Source organism: Mercenaria mercenaria, chromosome 12 (assembly GCF_021730395.1).
Source record: "Mercenaria mercenaria strain notata chromosome 12, MADL_Memer_1, whole genome shotgun sequence".
NCBI lineage: Eukaryota > Metazoa > Mollusca > Bivalvia > Venerida > Veneridae > Mercenaria > Mercenaria mercenaria.
Genome location: NC_069372.1, coordinates 74,417,486 through 74,442,219, shown reverse-complemented (window position 1 = coordinate 74,442,219; position 24,734 = coordinate 74,417,486). Strand labels below are relative to the sequence as shown.

At 35.5% G+C, this 24,734-nt stretch overlaps 1 protein-coding gene across 1 annotated transcript in view; it reads right to left on the bottom strand.

Moving 5' to 3' along the window:
* LOC123535023 (uncharacterized) overlaps positions 1 to 23,285 on the bottom strand; it is a 32,186-nt gene extending 8,901 nt beyond the window's left edge. Inside the window, exons 1-5 of the mRNA XM_053520339.1 lie at positions 23,192 to 23,285; positions 6,901 to 6,988; positions 5,847 to 5,973; positions 4,899 to 4,989; positions 1,191 to 1,261 (exon numbers count right to left, since the gene is read on the bottom strand). Of these exons, the coding sequence (XP_053376314.1) occupies positions 1,191 to 1,261; positions 4,899 to 4,989; positions 5,847 to 5,973; positions 6,901 to 6,968 (357 nt within the window). The 5' untranslated portion in view covers positions 6,969 to 6,988; positions 23,192 to 23,285. The remainder of the gene's footprint in view (positions 1 to 1,190; positions 1,262 to 4,898; positions 4,990 to 5,846; positions 5,974 to 6,900; positions 6,989 to 23,191) is intronic.
* Between the last annotated feature and the right edge of the window lie 1,449 nt (positions 23,286 to 24,734).

Below are 24,734 nucleotides of genomic sequence, written 5' to 3'. Positions count from 1 at the left end.
GAGGGTGACCTAGTTTTTGACCCCACATAACCCAGTTTCGAACTTGGCCTAAAAATCATCGAGATAACCATTCTGACTAAGTTTCATAAATAGGGTCATAAATGTGGCCTCAAGAGTGTTAACAAGCTTTTACTTTGAATTGACTGGGTGACCTAGTTTTTGACCCTTGATGACCCAGTTTTGGACTTGGCTAAGGAATCATCAAGATAAACATTACCAAGTTTCATGAAGATAGGGTCTAAAATGTGGCCTCTAGGGTGATCACAAATTTTTCCTTTGATTTGACCTGGTGACCCTAGTTTTCGACCCAACATAACCCAGTTTCAAACTTGGCCTAGAGACCATCAAGATAAACATGCTGTGCAAGTTTGTATCAAATTGAGGCATAAATGAAACCTCTATATGGCTGAAATGGCCAGAAAAGAAAATTTTGCCCCTTTCAGGGACAGTTACTCTAGAATCCATGATGGAATCTAGCTGTTTTCGAAAGGAACCAAGACCTTATTGTGAGTTCAGTTGTGTGTAAGTGTGGTTAAAATTAAATGTAAAATGTCACTACTATTGTGTCCACAAGGTAAAAAATTAACAAATTTTGGCTATTTCAGGGGTCACTCAGGGGTCGTTACTCCAGAACCTATGACTGGATCTGATGGACTCATCACGGAATCAAAGATCTATTGTTGTTAAAGATATTTTGCAAGTTTGTATCAAATCAAACCATAAATGAGGTCTCTATATGGCTGCAAAAGCCAAAATAGAAAATTTTGGCCCTTTAAGGGGCCATAACTCTGGAATGATGAGATCTGGCCAGTTTTAAAAAGGAATCGAGATATCATGTCAATAAAAGTTGTGTGCACGTTTTATTAAAATCTATAGCAAAATGTGGTCTTTACCGTGTTCACAAGCCAAAATAGCAAATTTTGGCCCTTTAAGGGGCCATAACTCTGGAACCCATGATGGGATCTGGCCTGTTTTCAAAAGGAATTGAGATATTATGCCAATACAATTTATGTGCAAGTTTGATTAAAATCGGGTGCAAAATGTGGTTTCTATCATGTACACAAGAAATTGTGGCCGGACGATGGATAGACGGGCGATCACAAAAGCTCACCCTGTCACTGTCGGACAGGTGAGCAAAAACATCACCACTTTAAAATGGGAAAAGAATAAACTTATAGGTAAGCATTTACCTCTATCACTGTTTGAAATGAATCATCAAAGAAACTGTAGTCACTGCTGGGTAGAGGTGATGGTTCCTGCACTGAAAAATACAAGCGATTTCAGAGAAAAGTAAGTGTACATATAAACAAGAGCTGTCAAAGGCAGTGCACTCAACTATTTCAATGCCTGATAATGGAATAGGGTAAGCCTGAGGAAACTTGAGATATCACTGGAGTGATTAATATTCTTGAAGTTGGACAACAGTTTAAGTTCAAGTCAAATCCATCTAGAAACTAGAAAATGCTTTTGTAAAAAAGCGCATGTCTCCCCCAATGCAAAGTCCTATAGGCAAGAAGTCAATAGGGGTCAGGAGCGAAAGTCAAAGAGACACTGATGGTTGGCAGCAATAGGGATCATCTACTTGGCATGTCCAGTCATCCCGCTAAATTTCAACACTCTTGGCCTAGTGGTTCTCAAGTCACTGTTCAGGCTCCTGTGACCTTGACCTTTGATCAAGTGACCCCAAAACAAATAGGGGTCATCTACTCTATATGTCCAATCATCCTATTAAGTTTCAACATTGTAGGTCAAGTGGTTCTCAAGTTATTTCCAAAAAATGATTTTACATGAACAGGCCACTGTGACCTTGTCCTTTAATAGACTGACCCCAAAATCAATAGGGGTCATCTATTCTGCATGTTCAATCATCCTATGAAGTTTCAACATTCTGGGTCAAGTGGTTCTCAAGTTATTGATCGGAACTGGTTATCAATGTTCTGGCCCCTGTGACCCTGACCTTTAATGGAGTGACCCCAAAAACAATAGGGGTCATTTACTCTGCATGAACAATCATCCTATGAAGTTTCAACATTCTGGGTCGAGAGGTTCTCAAGTTATTGATTGGAAATGGTTTTCCATGTTCAGGCCCCTGTGGCCTTGACCTTTAACATAGTGACCCTAAAATCGTTAGGGTTCCTCTACTCTGCATGACCAATCATCCTATGAAGTTTCGTCATTCTGGGACAAGTGGTTCTCAAGTTACTGACCGGAAATGGTTTTCAATGTTCAGGCCCCCGTGACCTTGACCTTTCACAGAGTGACCCCAAAATAGTCAGGGGTCATCTACTCTGCATGACCAATCATCCTATCAAGTTTCAACATTCTGGGTCAAGTGGTTCTCAAGTTACTGACCGGAAATGGTTTTCAATGTTCAGGCCCCTGTGACCTTGACCTTTAATGGAGTGACCCCAAAATAGATAGGGGTCATCTACTTTGCATGTACAATCATCCTATGAAGTTTCAACATTCTGGGTCAAGTGGTTCTCTAGTTATTAATCGGAAATGGTTTTCCATGTTCAGGCCCCTGTGACCTTGACCTTTGATGGAGTGACCCCAAAATCAATAGGAGTCATCTACTCTTTATGACCAATCATCCTATGAAGTTTCAACATTCTGGGTCAAGTGGTTCTCTAGTTATTGATCGGAAATGGTTTTCAATGTTCTGGCCCCTGTGACCTTGACCTTTGATTCAGTGACCCCAAAATCAATAGGGGTCATCTACTCTTCATGACCAATTACCTATGAAGTTTCAACATTCTGGGTCAAGTGGTTCTCTAGTTATTGATCGGAAATGGTTTTCAATGTTCAGGCCCCTGTGACCTTGACCTTTGTTTCAACATTCTGGGTCAAGTGGTTCTCAAGTTACTGACCGGAAATGGTTTTCAATGTTCAGGCCCCTGTGACCGTGACCTTTAATGGAGTGACCCCAAAATCGATAGGGGTCATCTACTTTGCATGTACAATCATCCTATGAAGTTTCAACATTCTCGGTCAAGTGGTTCTCTAGTTATTAATCGGAAATGGTTTTCCATGTTCAGGCCCCTGTGACCTTGACCTTTGATGAAGTGACCCCAAAATCAATAGGGGTCATCTACTCTTTATGACCAATCATCCTATGAAGTTTCAACATTCTGGGTCAAGTGGTTCTCTAGTTATTGATCGGAAATGGTTTTCAATGTTCAGGCCCCTGTGATCTTGACCTTTGATTGAGTGACCCCAAAATCAATAGGGGTCATCTACTCTTCATGACCAATTATCCTATGAAGTTTCAACATTCTGGGTCAAGTGGTTCTCTAGTTATTGATCGGAAATGGTTTTCAATGTTCTGGCCCCTGTGACCTTGACCTTTGACGGAGTGACCCCAAAATCAATAGGGGTCGTCTACTCCAGCAGCCCTACAACCCTATGAAGTTTGAAGGTTCTAGGTCAAATGGTTCTCCAGTTATTGCTCGGAAATGAAGTGTGACGTACGGACGGACGGACAGGGCAAAAACAATATGTCTCCTTGGGGAGACATAATAACACAGATACAGTGAAAGTGCATCAAAATATAAATCGGAATTTCTAAGTGAAGGTTCATATAGACTAATCAAACAAAAACTTCTGGACTTTTAGGGACTTTTCAGGACCTTTTCCTTATTTTCCAGTACTAATTTTTCTACGTATCTATGAATACTGTTATGAGCAATGTGTCAATTCCACTAGATCTCACACTTCAAAACAGATTTTTGAAAGCAAGAAACATAACGTCACAGGTTGCCTGAAAGTTAATGAAAATTAACTTATGTTTAATATTATATCACCACCTTATAAACATGATTGACTTCAATGAAAGGTGTGTACAAAACACTAACAATATCCACGATTGTGTAAATAATTAACTGTTAACAGCTCTCAACCATCGCTAAACTTCATTAGTTACATTTTATCAAAATAACACAATTTGACAACTGTAAACGAAGTCCGAAAAATGCTGGAAGCCTACTTCATGCAGTGAAAAAAGTGCAAGAACCAGCATTTTAGTCCCACTGTCAGTCCGATCTTAGTACAAATTCAGTATTTTCCCGCAATACATTTAGATCACCAGATTTACCACATACCTTTTTAACAAGAGCTCCGCCAAGCGGGGCAACATACGCCCGAAGCGTTACATCAAAGGATGGGGCAAAATTCAAAGAAAATTGAATGCTGAAGCCCAATGGACAGGAACAACAAAGGGAAGACATTCAAAAAAATCCTTACCAGGTACAGCTGTCAAAAATTTCAAAATACACCTAAAAATTGGAGGTACCATCCATGTTGTACCATAGAAAAGTGGTCTCGGTTTTTCCCTACGGCATCAAAATTTTAACCAGTAAAAAAAGGGATATAATTCAAGAAATATTTATATGTGAAAGTTATGGTCCTTGTGTGACATGATGTGGATGATAATGAGGAAGAAATAAGTTTAAAGCAAAACCATTATATAATAACAGAGGTAAAGTGAAAGTTCATGAACAAATTAACCAAGCTGTGATTGCAGATGCTAAGGCTAGTAGTATACTGGTACTTCTCCATATACTTCATACAGTAAAGCTAAAAATGTAGGAAACTATCCTGAAGTTTTTTGTAAGCAAATAAAAATTTTGCATCTGAAAAGAAAATGCATCCGATATTCAACGAGGATGCAGACATTGAGACAAACACATAAATCTTGTAAAACTTCACATTATTTGGCCAGAAATGAACAACTAGAAATGCATTCAAATGTTTCTGATGTTTACATAATTTACCTAAATAACATACATTATGAAGAAAAGAAACTCAACTCTGTCATGAGGTTTTGATTTTCTCCCAGACTTTTTTATGAGTTTTTTCAATTAACAGCTATATCCTTAGGAAACACAGAAACATCTTACCCTGGATAACTGGTGGGTGGGGTACAGGAGGTGTAGACATTTCCTCATAGGTGTAATCATTTCTACTATTTACACCAGAGGTGGGTTTTCCCTGAAAGAAGAAGCGTTTTTCAAATTATGTCAGAAACAAGTGGTCATCTTGTGGTAAGACGTGAAATTCAATGTAATTTTTAAACAGTATTTCAGTTATGCAACAGTCAGTTAAATCTGACCAGAGTTCTTGCTTTCTACACCAGTATGCCCTACAAGCTACTGAAAACAAAACTATAGTTCTCCAGTTACTGGTAAGAATCCATTTTAGTATCAAGTCACTATGACCTTCGCCTCTGTCCCTGCAACATGTGTTATCTATTAGCCACAATTAATCACCATTTGAAGTTTGACAGCTCTTGGCTAAAGAATTCTACATTTATTTGAAAATCAGTTTCAGTCTCAAGGTCACTGTGACCTTGCCCAACTCAGCAGCTGACAGACAAACCAAGAATGAGAAAAATAATACACCTCCTCTTTTTTTGGAGGGAATTTTATAAAGGAGATAAGCAAAATTATTGAAATCTTATAGACAATTTTTGGTAAATGTGATTAAGCTTGTCTGTTTACTGTTAAATCATTAATTTTTGTGGACATCTCATTTTCAAGGATTTCATGGGTGAGTCAATCCATGAAATAAAACCCCAAACTGCTACTCATTTGATGTTCAGAAGTTGAAATCCATGGACTCATATCCACCGAAATTACATATTCATTTTGGTCAAAAGGATGAATTACATGCCCATAAAATAAAATCCTTTCACAATTTATTCAATGCAGAACTTTACAGCGGCATAAAAGAACCTTATATTATTTGTAATTTACAATTTTATACAATGTTTTAACTGCATCTGAATGCAACAAAATGAATCTATTTATAATAATTACAGAAAAATATTAAAAGCCAATTTCCTTTACCTCTGCCACAGATCTAACATAGTCTACTCTGCTGGACAGGAATGTATCCCATACTATGTGACGTTTGCTGAACTTTTTGAAATATTTCTGCTGAATTTCTTCATCTGAAAGTTTACGTTTGCATCTCCTGAAAAGAACAGTTTAACCTTTAGCCTGCTGGTGACAAGTGATTTTGCCTTTGCCACCAGTGCAGACCAAGACCAGCTTGCACATCAGTGCAGGCCGATCATGGTCTGCACAGTCCACTATTCAGTAATTATTGGTAAATTTTCAGTGGACATTCCTTTGAATAGTAAGTGGTACTGCCCAAACTGAATGATGGATGAGTCCATTTTAGAAATTTAGCAGGGTAAAGGTTAAATCAAGAACATGATATAACCAGTAATTTAATTTATTCTTACTGTTGACTGTTTATTAAGAGCATTTTTAACTTGAAACATTGAGCATGTAATATCAATTGTGATTTATTTTGAACTTCAGTTATATTTGCAGTACACTGACTGCTCCTAGCCAAAATAATTTTATCTAACAACCCTAAACTAGATGCCCATGGGCAACATGTTGAGCCCACCCTTCAACCCCTGTGACCTTGACCTTTAGGATAAGAACCTGCAGTTTGCACATAATACTCTGTCTCATTGAGTTAAACATGATTCCTCAATGCATGTCAAAGTTATGGGCCAGACAAGATCTGACATGACCTTTGACCTCCAACTGTGACCTTGACCTTTGAGACAGGAACCTGGGTTTGCGCATGACACTCTGTCTCACTGAGGTTAACATTCATGCCAAATATAAACAAGACTGCTCGATGTATGTCAAAAGTTATGGTCTGGACAAACAAATCCGGACTGACGGATGCACACACATACATCGAACAAGCGGGCTCGACAAAAAATCTAATATCCAATACCCTTCTTTCAGTTCAATCAGTAGAGCATTGAAACGGTATTGAATTTCCTAGCTTTCATGTCTGAGAACATTCTATCTAGATTTAGATTCCTGGATCTGCATATCATTCGATCCCAATAATCATGACAATAATTATACTTACAAGCATCCAAGTAAAATGGTGACCAGTGAGACACATGTTCCAACACTGACCCACACAATCACTTCCATAATGCCAGTGCTGTTCTTACCTGTAAAATAACATGACATAAATGTGCAAGATTTGTCGTGTATTGGGACTTTTTAATAATTTTTCAGCCCTATAATGACCAATTGTCTGCTTGTAATAGTAAACATAATTTTAATAGTGCTAATACAACTACATAAAAACATCTTTGATGAGCCTTCAGGCTGACCACTCTTTATGCTTAGTATTTGGTTTGGGTATGCCAGGGAAATTATATCATGCCAAAAGAATACAAAATTATATTTTTTTTCACAGAAAATTATATGTGTATGTACAAGGCCATTTAAGTTCTGACTAAGAAATTTCCACATTAAGTTGAGATTCAGAAAGTCAGGTTGTTCCAAGTTTACTAATTAATAATTATTCTATACTGAGGGGTTGCTCACTACCAGTACTCATGATTTATTTTTCAAAGTTCCCACCATTATATCCAGCACATTAATTTCATTGAAAACATCATACTAAACACTGTAAACAGATGGCACTATGGATGCAAATATATTAACACCAGGGTGAAAATGCCAGGTGACAGAAAAAAAAGAAATCTTTACAAACAAAAACATACCTATACACACTAAAATTGTACTACCATGATCAGAGGGGATATCTTTCTGTCTATAAAATTTCAGTCAAGGAAAATGAAATCAACTGGAAAAGGAAAAACGTTCCCACCTGATAACATCATCCAGTGTTAACCAGGATAAACATGGCTGATTCTCGGAAAAACCAATCAGATACTATTATCATTTACCAGATCTACAGAGGTGAGATTTACTACAGGATATTTGTTTTAGTGTATTAAAATCTGAGAACTATTTTTTATTTGTGTGCTTCAGACTTAGGAGTGGTAACAATTTGATCTTATATGTAAAAGAAATTAATGGTCTTTTCATTTCATGTTTTTATACTGGTTCGAGTCGTAAATTCGGCCACTTTTTGCGGTTTTTCATAAATATTTCTTTCGTTTTACAATTGATTTGTACAAAATTTCTACAGTATGTGCTTTGATACAAGCAACATTGGTTGTTATCATTAACGGCCGTTTACAGTATGGTAAACAATACGATTGCACTTAAAATAGCTGACAGGTTTAGCATCCACATTTTACCTTCTAGAGGTTGTAAATATTCGGCCATTTTTTAAACATAAAGCTGGTTGTATTTTCAACATTTTCTTGGAAATAAATCGATGCTACAGCCAAAATTGTTCTTTTTTCAACAAACAGCAATCAATTTTCAGTAGCATACCTCTTGGGAAATATTTGCAAACTGAGATTTAACAAGAGTGCCAGAATGTCACAATATATGCCTGTCACAGCAAATTTCTTTACACTAGCACCTGTATTTGCAAATGGAATTTTAATTTTGTGGTAGTAATTATTGTAATTCTTTTGTTTTTCTAAATCCACAAAAAAACTCCTTACCAGGTAGAGATACCTTAAAATACACCTAAAATTTGGAAGTAGCGTCTATGTTGTACCACAGAAAAGTGGTCTTGGTTTTTCCCTATGGTCAATTATAAAAGTTACGATACAAGTTATTTATAGTAACAAAAACAAAAAAAACAAAAAAAAATCCCCCCCAAAAAATTTTAAGTCCACACAAAAATCCTTACCAGGTAGAGATAGGTCAAAATACACCTCAGAATTGGATGTAACATGCATGTTGTACACCAGAAAAGTGGTCTCGATTTTTCCCTACGACTAGTAATGAAAAAGTTACAATACAAGCTATTTATAGTAACAACAAAGAGAAGTAATTCTAAAGAAGGGACCTGCATATGACACTTCGTCTCATGATGGTGTACAATTGTGCCAAGTTACATCAAAATCCCTCCATGCATGAAGAAGAAATGCTTCGGACAGTCATTCTTGTATCTGACCTTTGGCCTCTAAGTGTGACCTTGACCTTAGACCTAGGGACCTGGTTCTCAAGCAAGACACTCCATCTCGTGGTGGTGAACATTTGTGCCAAATTATATCAAAATCCCTCCATGCATGAAGAAGAAATGCTCCGGACAAAGTTTTCATTCTTGTATCCTTTGCCCCCTTAAGTGTGACCTTGACCTTAGACCTAGGGACCTGGTTCTTGCGCATGACACTCCGTCTCATGATGGTGATCAATTGTGCCAAGTTAAATCAAAATCTCTCCATGCATGAAGAAGATATGCTCCGGACAAAGTCAATCTTTAATTTGACCATTGATCTCTAAGTGCAACCTTGACCTTATACCTAGGGACCTGGTTCTTGCGCATGACACTCCGTCTCATGATGGTGAACAACTGTGCCAAGTTTCATCAAAATCCCTCCATGCATGAAGAAGATATGCTCCGGACAAAGTCATTCTTGAATTTGACCTTTGACCTCAAAGTGTGACCTTGACCTTAGACCTAGGTACCTGGTTTATGCGCATGACACTCTGTGTCATGATGGTGAACAACTGTGCCAAGTTTCATCAAAATCCCTCCATGCATGAAGACGATATGCTCCTGACAGTCTGTGGACGTATAAAAAGCACCTGTCATCCTTCTCACACCAGCATGACGTAGTTTAATTTTTACGTCAATGTTTATCACACATTCTAGCATAAAACTGCTGTTCTTGTCACTTTTCGAGGGTGTTTCAACAGAAGAGTAAAGAAAATCTCTCGCTCACGCACTATTATAACACCTTTTTATATATGCACGTTCCGTGGCAAAGCATAAACGTATTACGGCCCCAAAACGGATAATTCAAAAGGAAATGACGTCAACGAGAAAAAACAATGTAGACATGGAAATTCAATGACGTTGAGGGACAATATATTCATTTTCTTGGTTTTAACGCGTTTTATGCTAGTTAGTGCATGTTCTTTTTGTGTTATAAAGTTTAGATTTGAATTAACCTTTGCCGGGCCTCAGCATAAACGAGCGCGTGCAATGACGTCACGCGACACAAAATATTTGCTATTTAGATTACACAAGTTTAGGGAAGGACAACTTTTTTTCTACTCACCTCAACTTGTTGTTTTAGCCGACTTTGTTGCTAACGCGAGTGCTTGTGATAACACATGCGTTCTCAAGCTGCGATCTGGCTCGACAAAAAGCTTTAAAGTGGGTGGCCGAATATTTACAACCTGGCCGAATTTACGACTCGAACCAGTATTGGTCTGAACAATAATTTACACACAAATTTTCAAGTGTAACGTCAATTTGTTACAATGTTTTTTTTGGAGAAAACAATCCTGAACAGTTCTATGAGATTTATAGATTTTTGTTTATAATATGATTATATCTTTACTATGGTTGGCAATTTTTTATGTTTTAATGTTATATAATTGTATAATATAAAACAAGAGCTCACAGAACACGAAATGCCCCCTTGATGCATTCAGTAATTGCACAAGGAACAGAAATTATTTAGTCACTGTGCACTGGATGTTTAACAAATTAACATACTGACCTCAAATCAATAATTATGGGTCATTTACCAATCATAAGTAAACTCTGTATCAAATGTGATCTTTGGCCAAAGCATTCTTTTGACAAAAAAGTTCTACTGTTCTGGGTCATTTGACTTACTGACCTCAAAATCAATAGGGGTCATCTGCTGGTCATGACCAACCTCCCTATCAACTTTCATGATCCTCAGGCCCAACTGTTCTCGAATTATCATCCAGAAACCTTTTAACTGTTCTGGGTCACTGTGACCTTGACCTTTGACCTACTGCCCTCAAAATCAATAGGGGTTATCTGCAGGTCATAATCAACATCCCTATAAAGTTTCGTGATCCTAGGCCCAAACATTGTCAAGTTATAGTCTGGAAACTATAAGTTGTTCCAGGTCACTGTGTCCTTGACCTCTGACCTACTGACCTCAAAATCAATAGGTGTCATCTGCTGGTCGTGACCATCCTCCCTATCAACTTACATGATCCTAGGTCCAAGCGTTCTTCAGTTATCATCTGGAAACTGTTTAACTGTTCTGGGTCACTGTGCCCTTCAATAGGGGTCATCTGCTGTCATGGCCAACCTCTCTATCAACATTCATGATCCTAGGCACAAGCATTCTCGAATTTTCATCCAGAAACCATTTAACTGTTCCGGGCATTGTGTCTTTGGCCCTTAAGCAACTGACCTCAAAATCAATAGGGGTCATCTACTGGACATGACCAACCTCCATATCAACTTTCATGATCATAGGTCAAAGCGTTCTTGAGTTATTATCTGGAAACCGTTTAACTGTTCTGGGTCACTGTGACCTTGACCTTTGAGCAACTGACCTCAAAATCAATAATGGTCATATGCTGGTCATGACCAACCTCCCTTTCATGATCATAGGCCCAAGTGTTCTTGAGTTATCATCCGGAAACCAATTGGTCTATGGACTGACCATGCAAAACAGTATACACCAATTACACAGAAATTGAAATGAACAGAGTTACTTGCTCAGGTTACAAGATATAGCTTCCCCAGATAATCATTTAGGTCGTCATCATGCCATGGTCAATCTGAGAACGTTGTGTATCAAAATGAAAGCCCTGCATCGTGGTATTTTTGGAAAACCGACTCTACTATTGATGCAATTATTTTCAGATTATGTTTATTATAAACTTTATATAAGCAAATTGTGAAGATTTTAGATTAAAAACTTCTGAATTTCTAGTGGTCCAGAGGACCAACTAGCTTTCATGATTCACTGGTCTGCCCGAAATACAGTGTCTACTGGTCATCGGACCACCGATAAAGTCAATCCCTGTCTATTTACTCACCAATTTGTAGATCCCTGTCTATTTACTCACAAATTTGCAAACAATTTTTTGGGCTGAAATTGTCTATATAATTTTGACAATTAATTCTGTTGCCTTCCGAGTTTGGAGCAAACAACTTACCAACTTAATCCGAGCCAAATGCATGCATTTTTTTTATTGTCGGCTGTTTACATGTACAGACAGTGTCACCTAATTCTAAAGAAATGCCGACAGTCTTTACGAGGCTGCCAATCATCAAGAATTAAACTGCTTTGGTTCGTTACCGGTGGTTCGTCAGCTAATCAATTTTTTCTTCGGCAAATCGTAGTTATTGGGAAAAATTGATGTTACGTCATGGTGTATTGATTTTGTCGTCCACGATAAGCGTGTTTTAATGTGCGATTTTGTTGTTGTTTATGTTATATTTTTTAATTAGAAAAAAATAAGAGATAAGAGGCCAGACGGAACACTCAGCTTGGGAGTTTAGGGAGTCCTTTGCCCTAATAGTGTTGTATCTGGAGAGATTTAGAAGGGCGGAGCACCCAGCCCTTTTTTCTTGCGCCCTCCTGCCCGTATTTAGCACCATTCAATGTGTATCCGCGCCACTCTAAATGCACGCCTTGAAGCACCGTTTCATTCCACTGATCACGCGCCGAAACTGCGGTTGTTTGATAAGCAATTAATGTTTCAATCGCCAGTTTACTGCTACCTGTTACTGAATAAACACACAGTTGTGTCAGGTAATCCAGGGCGCTTATGTCTTTGTGTATTTATCTGCCGTGTACTACATTAAACAGGTGCGAGGTTAACTGGTCAATTATATATATGCAGCATGTTTTCCAATCTGACTAAAGTACATCTGAGAACGACCTATTCATAGCCTCGTTCTGACGACCCTTCCGCTAGCCAATCAGAGCTTAATTTATAAAATTTAGCAAATCTGCCTGTAGCCTTGACTTTTGATATTTACAATTCTTATGTCGGAATGTGTCAGATAGCCGGTTAGCTCAGTCGGTAGGCCACTTGCTTAGTAATCGAGGGGTCACGAGTTCGAGCCCTGGAATAACTGCACATTTTTCTTACTCTTTGACATTTTAACAAGTCGTTTCATTGGTTAAAATAAATATAGCAATACTGGAAATCCAAAATATACAGAAGACGTATGTGAATGGGTCTTTCTCAGATCTTCGTTTAGAAGATCAAGTACGTCAGTCAGATTGCATGTTTTCAAAACTGATTGCCAATGGGATAATTGTTGTTTTTCGCGAAAAAAAGCGACTGATCGTAAAAAAAAAAAGATGGACAGATTTTTAATTAAGGATTGTTTTTGTCACGTCGGCCACCACCCGGCTAAAAATGTCAAAATACAAACTGTCATGTACACATCTTATTACCTGTAAAAATAACCAACCAATAATTAACTGTTTGAGGCAAAATCGATAAATATAGTCCTGTATGTCAAACCATCGGCTGCTGTCAAATTGTACTTTCGTTTTTGTGCACATTTGTTTTTTTGCAAACAACATTTTATTTTCAGCGGAAATGCACTGGGTTCAAAATTACTTGTGCATACAAACAAATTTTATATTGCAAGTAATCAATTTTGGCATTAATAAAAACGAATTTCAAATCGGTCGGCAGGAAATTATTGACGGATCTGTTCAGTTGAAAGCAGAAGTAAAACAGAAGCTGATAGAAGATGTTGAACCATTAATATTATCTGTTCCAAATATATAATCCAACAAGTAGTAGCTCGGCTATTTCAAACAAAATACTTCCAAAAAAATGCAAAAGTACAACCGCTTTGCGCGAAAATGGGCAAAACTCGTTTCTGAAACTGTAGGGTATTTCGTACGTCACACATTTAGATAAATGATGGGATACACAGTGTCAGAGAAGGTAGAAAGCTGCAGTTATTTGATTTAACTAGAGCTATCACTTAAGGTGATGAATGTACCCCCCTCATGCATTGACACAGTACATTGCAATTTGACGCACACAATATTGCATAATTATGTGGACTGTATGTATATAGACTGTATGTATACAGTATAGTAACAAAAAACAAAGTCCCGTAACTATGCAGAATATTTATCTAAAAGAATGTAACATGCACCATGCACAACTAGAGTTGGTACTGATCACTTGTGTGAAGTTTCATTAAATTGTGTGCAAGGGTTTGGTAGATTAGGCACGCACAAGATTGCATATGCAGACTGTATGTACATAGTATGTTAACAAGAAACAAGTCCCATAACTCTGCAATTTTTGTCGCTGAAAGAACCTAACATGCCCCATGCACAACTACTTTTGTTACTGATCACTTGTGTGTAGTTTCATTAAATTGTGGCAAGGGGATGAGGAGAGATGGTGCGCACAAGATTGTGTCTATGTATATAGTATAGTAACAAAAAACAAAGTCCCATAACTCTGCAAAAAAAATTTCTGAAAGAACCTAACATGCCCCATGCACAACTACTGTTGTTACTGATCACTTGTGTGAAGTTTCATTAAATTGTGTCAAGGGGCTGAGGAGAGATGGTGCGCACAAGATTGTGTCTATGTATATAGTATAGTAAAAAAAAAAAACAAAGTCCCATAACTCTGCAATTTTTTTTTCTAAAAGAACCTAACATGCCCCATGCACAACTACTGTTGTGTGAAGTTTCATTAAATTCTGTCAAGGGGATAAGGAGAGATGGTGCGTACAAGATTGCGTCTACGGACAGACGGACAGACAGACAGACAACCTGAAACCAGTATACCCTCCTTACAACTTTGTTGTCAGGGGGTACAATAAATTTTAACTCAAATATTGTTTCATGAAATATGCTGCAGATTCAACTAAAACACGAAGCACAGAATTATTGATAGGTTTAAAAGATACAGATATATATACTAAGATTGTGTAAGGCCACTGTTTTTAAAGGATGAAATTGATTACAAAACGGCTAATTGTTTCAATAAAATCTTAATTTATGCAAGAAAAATTCACAATACACGTTTTCTTATATACCCACCTTCAAAGAAAATTGAGTAATGATTCTTGCATTGAGATTCAGGGGACACCTGTCAATATATGTAATATGTTTTAATATAATAGATATATAAATAAGCATTATTAGGGAGAAATACAATAAAACAAGAGCTGTCCGTAAGACAGCCAAGCTCGACTATTCGAAATATTGTCCCAGAAGCAGGAAAATATTACCCAAAAAGGTTAAATATCAAAAGAGTTTTAAGTTCAAAAGGGGGTAAAATTTGACCAAAATGCATATCAGTTATGGGACTTGCTGCTATCAACTAGTTTTATAACCCCGAAGGCACATGTGAAGCTTCAATTCAATATCTGCATTAGTTTTGGAGATAGAAACTCGCATGTAAAACTTTAACCAGAATTTTCAAAGTCCAAAAGGGGGCATAATTTGCCCAAAATACATGCCAAAGTTATGGGACTTGACCCAGTGAGGTTGGTAATTGATCTAGAAAAAGAAAAAATAAGTTTCAAATATATATGCCTTTTAGTAATTGCTGTAGTACTTGCACGCAAAACTTTAACCAGGATTTTCTAAGTCCAAAAAGGGGAATAATTTTGCTCAAAATACATGTAAGAGTTATGGGACTTGATCCAGTGAGGGTAGTAATTGATCTAGAAAAAGAAAAAATAAGTTTCAAATCTATATGCCTTTTAGTAATAGCTATATGTACTTGCACGCAAAACTTTAACCAGAATTGCTAAGTCAGAGGGGGCATAATTTGGCAAAAATGAAGTCAGAGTTATGGGACTTGATGCTATCAACTAGTTTTATAACCCCGAAGGCACGTGTGAAGCTTCAATTCAATATCTGCATTAGTTTTGGAGATAGTAACTTGCATGTAAAACTTTAACCAGGATTTTCTAAGTCTAAAAGGGGGCATAATTTGCTCAAAATACATGTCAGAGTTATGGGACTTGATCCAGTGAGGTTGGTAATTGATCTAGAAAAAGAAAAAATAAGTTTCAAATCTATATGCCTTTTAGAAATAGCTGTATGTACTTGCATGCAAAACTTTAACCAGAATTTTCTAAGTCCAAAAGGGGGCATAATTTGGCCAAAATGAAGGTCAGAGTTATGGGACTTGCTGCTATCAACTAGTTTTATAACCCCGAAGACACATTTGAAGTTTCAAATCAATATCTGCATTAGTTTTGGAGATAACTTCTAAGTCCAAAAGGGGGCATAATTTGCTCAAAATACATGTCAGAGTTATGGGACTTGACCCAGAGAGGTTGGTAATTGACCTAGAAAAAGAAAAAATAAGTTTCAAAGCTATATGCCTGTAATTGATGGCTGTATGTACTTGCATGCAAAAACTTAACCAAGGTGTGACGCCGACGCCGACGCCAGGGTGAGTAGAATAGCTAGACTATTCTTTGAATAGTCGAGCTAATACAATGGGTTTCGTTTGTTTGTTTTTGAGTTTAATGCCATTTTTCAACAGTATTTCAGTCATGTAACGGCGGGCAGTTAACCTAACCAGTGTTCCTGGATGCTGTACCAAACTGAGTACAAACCTGTTCTCCGCAAGTAACTGCCAACTTCCGAACATGAATTATCAGAGGTGGAGGACGAATGATTTCAGACACAATGTCTTTTATCAAATCGTCACGGAGAACATGCCCCGCCCGGGGATCGAACTTGCGACCCCGCGATCCGTAGACCAACGCTCTCCCTACTGAACTAAGCGGGCGGGTTTAAAATACAATGGTACATAATCAGTCAGGGGAGTAACTGTTTCAAGTTATCGCAGTTTATAACCCATTTGAGTTATTGCTTATACTTTCATAACTTGTTTCAGTTATCATAAAATGTTACAAAGCCCTCCTGTGCCAATTCCTCATTTTGAATGAGACTAATGCAATTACTTCCTGAATCCTTGAACTTTTATCTTTCCAGTTATGCAGTAAAATTTTTTACGCAAGGCTGATAAAGGTTTACGCAAAAGTTTTAAAGCTATAAAACTTTTAACATGATCCCATTATGCTTATCAGGTCATTATCAGACTAAAAGAGAATTGGATTAACTACAGTTTAAATTGCTACTAATTTCACTTTAAAGGTCGACGTCACCTGGAACAACTGATACAGGGACTGGAATACAGCATTTATCTTATCTTATGCTGTCGTCCAATCGAAGCGTGTGCCGTAGGTTATTCTGCTATTTCTCACACACTTACGCCTTACAGTTTAACTTGTCCTCTCAGTGAAAATCTGGGAAAGCATTTGTTGAATTTTTTGTTAAAAACAAAAGTTCTGCCATGAAATTATTGCTTGCATCTGTTTTTAAATGGAAAATATCTACATTAATGTTACTTTTCGCCCTGTGAAAATAGCTAAATCTAGGCTTGCCTTACCCAGAGAGAAGATGTCGTTTTTTACATGATATTTGCCTTGTTGATTCAGAGTATTTAGAACAATAAAATTAGGACATATTTTAATGAAATAGCAAGTCGAAACTGTAAACTGTTGACTGAAAATATTTGTTTATGATATTGTTTTGTTATTCACCATTTAAATGCGTGTTAAACCTAGATGATTTTCTGCAGTTTTATCTAAAAGTTTGGAATACTAAATGTAACTTTGTTGTCGGCCTTTTTTTAAAAATTTCATTGTTATTTTAAGGACGCTCGCTACAGTTAAAAGTTGTGCATTAAAAGCAGAGTTTCCCGATTTGGAAACCAAATTTCCCGATCAGGAAATTCTTCTTATTTTCGTGGTACATCTTTTTATCATACTAAAAGAAATATTGAGACAGACGAAGTCATTAGAACCAGAAGAAACATTTCAAAGGGAGATCTGAAAAAACTTGATAAACTTGATAAACTCAGAGAAGTATAAAATACATTAAAAATAATTATTTTTATAGCTCTTTGATAAACTACATAAAATAGAAAATCACAAAACTAGTGTCATATTGCAAAGGCTGTGTCTCCTACATTGAAAACTTTAAAACTATTATACAGAATGCAAAGAAAATAGATCAAGCAACACAGACCGATATTATTGAACACATTATGTGTACAGGTACATTTTTTACCTTTATTGATGCCAAATCTTTCAGTAATAAATTCACAGTATCTAGTTTGATACAAAGTGATATTTAGAAATACCAAAAGCTAGATGTTTTTCAATGTAAAATTCTGATTTTGTTCACGAGGGATACATAATGCTTTTCCAGATTGTTTGTATTCTTCACATGAATATTTTACAAAAAATAAATCAATTGTCAAGGTGATACAAAATGTATTTTTCAAATTGAAAATTTTTGAACAAACTTAAGAAATTCGAAAAAGTAGCTTCAAGGCAACTGACATGGAAACAGTATGGCATTTTATTATACTGTCATATGCTAGAACCAAAAATATTATTAAATTAAAGTCTGTTATTTAGCTTACTTATTATACATGATAATATAACAATACTTGTATTGCAAAACGTAACGATAAAATATGAAAGAGGTTTACTTATAATGACATAGAAATATAGCAGTGACAAGTCCCTATAAGCTCATGGTTTGGTTTCAGAGTATTATATTGTTTTGGAATACTAGTTTTGATAGGAACAGAGATATTTGACTTTTAAAAAAAATTTAATCAAGGGTGACGCCATCGCCAACTCTACATTTTTCTTTTAAAAATCGAGCTAAAGATTAGAACCAATACTGACAGACAATTAACCTTGTGCTGTTTGATATTGTAACAAAACTGGGGCCATAAGATGCATCTACCTGAAACTGTAAATCTGTTCAAATGCAGCACATGCTCTTACAGTATTTTGTGTTTTTACTGTGTCAGATGTGATACCTTCAAGAAAAGATGTAACTACTTTGTTTCTTTCACTTTTATATTTATCAAAATCCAAGTTAATCAAGGACTCTATGTCTCTATTAATAGCTGATACAGAATTACAATCTCTTAATATGTCTTCCTTTTCTGCACACCCAAATGCAAAGGTGACAAATGCTCTTTTAGACTGTTTTAAACCTAAAAAGAGAAGTAAAAAAATATGACTTCAGTCTTCAAAAAGTTATTTACTATCAAAGTCTACACCAATCCACATAACTCTGATTTGACTTATGATATAGTTATTCTCCTTTTTAACTTTAAAGTTTTTGATAAAGTCAAATATCTCTGTAACTATCAAAGTTTTTGACTTGAAACTTACAATAGGTATTTACTGTCAAAGTCTACACCAGAAACAATCCCCATAACTTGAAATTTGCCAGAGTTAGGCACCTTTTTAACTTTGATTTTGTTGTGTAAAAGTTTTTGATAAAGTCAGATATCTCTGTTACTATCAAAGATTAAAACAGTTTTTTGGCTATTAAAGTCTACACCAGGAGAAACAATCCCCATTACACTGATTTGAATTTTGATAGAGTTATGCCTCTTTTTAACTTAGATCATTTTTTGGGTAAAAGTTGTTGATAAAGTCAAATATCTCTGTTACTATCAAAGATTTTGACTTGAAAATTAAAATAGTTTTTTACTATCAAAGTCATCACTAAGAGAAACAATCCTCATAACTCTGATTTGAATTTTGACTGTTAAAATTTGTACTTGCAAAACTCTAATTCAGAGTCAAGCACTGACAAAAGTTGAGCATGCTGTCTTATGGACAGCTCATGTTATTCATCTGGGGCCGTATTCATAAAGCATCTTATAAGTATAAGTACAAGAAATCGATTGTTTACTTAAGTATTACTTAGGTTAGAAATTTATTTTACTTAAGTATATTTGTTATTCATAAAACAACTTGATAAGTAATTCTTGTATTTTTTATTGTGGACGAAAACATTAAACAAGAGCACCGCCTTGCGGGTGCTGACGCTCATCTGATTTTTTTTTGTGTAATAGAAATATTGTCCTACCCATGATTTTCTAAGTCTAAAAAGGGCCATCATTCTTGCAAAAAGCAGGATAGAGTTATGTTTCTTGATGTTCAGTGTCCACTTATGATGGTGAAAAACTGTTGCAAGTTTTAAAGCAATAGCTTTGATAGTTTATGAGAAAAGTTGACTTAAACATAATACTCAACCAAGAAAATGATTTTCTAAGTCCAAAAGGGGCAATAATTATTGCAAAAAGCAGGATGGAGTTATGTTGCTTGCTGTACAGGGTCAGCTTATGATGGTGAACAAGTGTTGCAAGTTTCAAAGCAATAGCTTTGATAGTTTAAGAGAAAAAGTTGACCTAAACATAAAACTTAACCAAGAAATCTGATATTTTCTAAGTCCAAAAAGGGCCATAAATCTTGCAAAAAGCAGGATGGAGTTATGTCTCTTGCTGTACAGGGTCAACTTATGATGGTGAACAAGTGTTGCAAGTTTTAAAGCAATAGCTTTGACAGTTTAGGAGAAAAGCTGACCTAAACATAAAACTTAAGCAAGAAAACTGATTTTCTAAGTCCAAAAGGGGCAATAATTCTTGCAAAAAGCAAGATGGAGTTATGTTTCTTGATGTACAGGGTCTGCTTATGATGGTGAACAAGTATTCCAAGTTTCAAAGCAATAGCTTTGATAGTTTAGGAGAAAAGTTGACCTAAACATAAAACTTAACCAAGAAATCTGATATTTTCTAAGTACAAAAGGGGCCATAAATCTTGCAAAAATCAAGATGGAGTTATGTTTCTTGCTATACAGGGTCAGCTTATGATGGTGAACAAGTATTCCAAGTTTCAAAGCAATAGCTTTGATAGTTTAGGAGAAAAGCTGACCTAAACATAAAACTTAACCAGGCAACGCCGACGCAGACGCCGACGCCGACGCCGACAACCGCTCAAGTGATGACAATAACTCATCATTTTTTTTCAAAAAATCAGATGAGCTAAAAAACAACAACATTAATTTCAGACAGATACAACATGCACAATTATGTTTAAAGTGCTTTTATCTGAAAACAACACTTTAATCGTACTCACAACGCTTTTGTATTTTCTGACTTAAGTTATTTCTTACGTATCTTAAGTTTTAGCTGTTTTATGACTAGAACTTAAGTTTTTACTTAGACTTAAGTTGAAATCACCCAAACTTAAGTAAAATCTTAAACTTAAGTCAAAACTTATACTTAATATGCTTTATGAATACGGCCCTTGGTTGCTATCTTACGTTAATGAAGTGGCTGACATCACAGGGAACTTAGCAACTGAAACTTCTTCTGTCTTACCGTATAGGAGCCTTTGACAATGATCAAATAGTTGGAAAAACATGGTTAATTAAAACTGATATCAAAGTTAATGCAACATCATTTTGTGCAGTAGATTTGAACTCAGAACATCAGTATGTAGTGAAAACTTATAAAAACAAGAAGGTGTAAAGAACAAAACAGGCCAGTATTATAATTCAATTTATGACCCACATTATGAATATTTATACATTGTTTTCAGCAAAGAAGATTATTTTTGAAGAGCAGAGATCCGCATTTTGTTGAATTCAATTTCTCTGATAGTATTGAAAATGATAAAAACTGAACAACAGAAAAGTAAAGAAATAACATGTGTATTATGTAGTAACACATACAAGAGATCTTAAAAAGATATAGTTGGGATTTTCTAAAACTACAAAAATGACCGTAATTCTGACAAAATGCAGATTAGAGTTATGGTTCTTGGACTATATATTCCCTAATGATCGATGATAAACAAGTGTGCAAAGTTTCAAAACTGTAGCTCTTATAGTTTTTGACCTAAACAAAAAATTTAACCAAAAAACTAAAATTTTCCAAGTACAGTAAAGGGCAATTATTTTATCAAAATGCATATCAGAGTTGTGGTTCTAGGCATACATAGTCCCATAATGTGCAAAGTTTTAAAGCTGTAACCCTTACAATGTTTGAGAAAAAGTGGACCTAAACAAAATTTTTAACAAACACAGACACCAACGCCAACCATCAAGTGACGACAATACCTAATAGAGTTTAAAAAAAACAAAAACAGACGAACTAAAAGGAGAAAGAAATACATTTACGTCAGAAACTATGATGGAGTCACACAACACAAGATCTTGGAATGTATCTAAAGTAAATATTCAAATAATTGATCCACTGCCTTTGAACCTAAACTCATATGAGTCTGTTAAAATCCTGGGGCACCAGACACATCAAATTACAGGATCACAACTCCCTGAAAACTTGAAATTTGAAATAATTGCTTTTTATAACAATAAAAGAATACATTTTCTTAATGTCTGCTTTCAGTTTCCTGATTGTGAAGTAACTTAAAGGCTAGGTTTCCCGATCAGGAAGTTAGGTTTCCAATTCAGGAAACTCTGATTTTAAGCAATTTCTGAAGAAAATGGTCAATTTCACTGTCAAATAAAAAATTCAATAAGACATTTAAAAAAATTGTGAACGGTAGAAATTTAGATATATCATTCAAGTTTAATGTGGCATATTCAATTTGCAGATCTTGTATATATTCTTGTGCACCGGCAATTTTAAATGAAATGGGTCTAAAACTTGCGATATTGCTTCCCGAACGGGAAGCATGTTACTATAAAAAGTAACAAGTTTCCCGTTCAGGAAGTAGGGAAAAACCCATAAATGATTTCCCGAACGGGAAGTTTCCCCTACTGATATGGAAGATCACATATACTAATGGAAAGGTGGAGTTAAATGATAAAAAGGAAAAAGGCTTAACATGAAAATCCCACACTAAAACATGTTAAAAATTACAGTAAACATGTCATGAAAGTAATTATTAAATTGCATGTTTCTAACAATCACTTCGTTTCATTTTTCAGGAGCAGACAGACCTCTTTTGAATCACTGATCATGTTAACATTCATGTTCATTCATCACAAAATGCTAATATATTCTTTACTGTACAGATATTAATTGTCTCAAAGACTAATAAGTTGTTTCTATTCTGGAAGAATGGATAACTTTTAATAAAAGCCATAGTCCTTACAAAAACAATCTGTATATTTCTTGAAAGTTATTTATTTAGAAACACTTTATAAATAAGAATCAGTTCAATTAGGTGTAATTTAACTAAATATTAAATACAAAGGGAAGCTAATCTTACAAGTCCTAATTAACAACTGATCCCTCAACATAACATGGTTGACCTCTCTTGTTTATTTATATTTTCAGTTCATTTGTTGACATGAATACTATCCTTCAAAAACAGAATTAGACAACAAAGTAAGTTTGATATTATGATTTTTCAAATCATACTGCAAAACTAAGCACTGTCAGTATATTTTAAGCATGAAATAGCTATTTTAAAAAATGTCATTGAAATTTTGAAAGGGGGCCGCCCAAGAATCATTCCTGTGAAGTTTGGTGTAATTCTGCCCAGTGGTTTTCAAGATTTTTTTAGAAATTGTTGACGGACGACGCACTACGCACGACGGACATCAAGCGGTCACAATACCATACCTTGTCACTTCGTGACAGGTGAACTAAAAAGCACAATTATTTTGTTTTTACTAAGAAATTACCTTAATCAGCTGTTTTCATTTTTCCCGCGAAACGTCAAAGGTGAAGGTAATCTTTAATGCACGCGCTTTATTTTTTTCAGAATTTAAAAGAAGTCATTACCACTTTTAACTTGGTATTTTATTTCACAAATTAAACTACGATGTAAAAAGGAATTCTCCATATTTTTCTTACATTCAAAAGGTAAACATTTGTCATGAAATAAATAGATGGAAGTGTACATTACAAATGTCAAAATGTAGCACACAACCGGTGTAAATAGAGTGGAAAATGCTAACTATCCGGTACAGTAAAGTCACAGAAGTCCATTATTTTGGTTGAAAACATTAAAATGTTCAGGTATGGGCTTTTTTCTGGTGTTGTGTCTGTTCAGTATTGAAACTATACCGTTTCAACAGATTGTTTCCCATAATTAAATGGTTATGCAACAGGTATACACTCTGACCTCTAGCAGATAGGGGTGCGACACCTTATGTACCAGTCACTTTATGTACCAGACACTTTATGTACCACTTTGACACTTAGTGTACCACCTATATATTATATAGTAATTGTATCTCATTGTGTAGCACTGTCAATATGTGATAATTACCTGTGAAAACAACTTTGATTTAATCAGCTTAAGTCCATAGAATGTTGTTAACATTCCTATGTGCATATAAATTACCTTATTAATTATGACAATTAACATTTAATTTAGTAAAAAAACATTTCAAGTAACATAAAATAAAACATTTTCATCAAATCAAAACAAAAATGATCATCTACTATATATCATATATGTGGTACATAAGGTGTCCAAAGTGGTACATAAAGTGCTGGTAAATAAAGTGCCTGGTACATAAAGTGACACATTCAGCAGATAAGCTAGGTGTATCATAGTTATTTTTTACTGAAGCATGCAACTGTTCGTCACATTTATTTTCAGTTTTACACACGTGTTTGTAGAGTTAACTGACACAAAAGGTATCTTATTCTGTATATTTTATTCTATATATTATTAGAGTTACATTTCAAATGAATTTGTTATTTTGCAACAGACTAAACTGCTAAACAGTGTTTCTTTGGTATAATTTGGATTTTAAATTTCAAATAGCCTCCTTGTACCAATTATCGAACGCTACCATCTCTCGATTGATTTCAATATATCATCGAATTACCGCTCTTTGCAAAGGTACTTTACTAATCTATTGGCATTTTCATTGTTTTTTTGCCAGTTTTGAGCAAAGTATTGGTAAGTGTTTTATAGAATATTTTATTCATATCCTTATCTAACTGACAAAGTACACTGACCTCATAAATTTTACAAGAAAATCTAATTATTTATGTTTTGATGTGTTCCCGTCTGTCAGATCTAACACATACATGTGTACAAATTTTCTCATTTTGATGAGACTATATATAAACTTATGGACTATTTAAATAAATGCATTAAATTTTATTGCTGAAATATTTGTCTGATTTTGTTCATGACACCGTAAAGGCAGTACTGGTGAAAAGTCGAGAATTGGTTCTCTGTAGAATGTGATTATCGATCAAACCTAC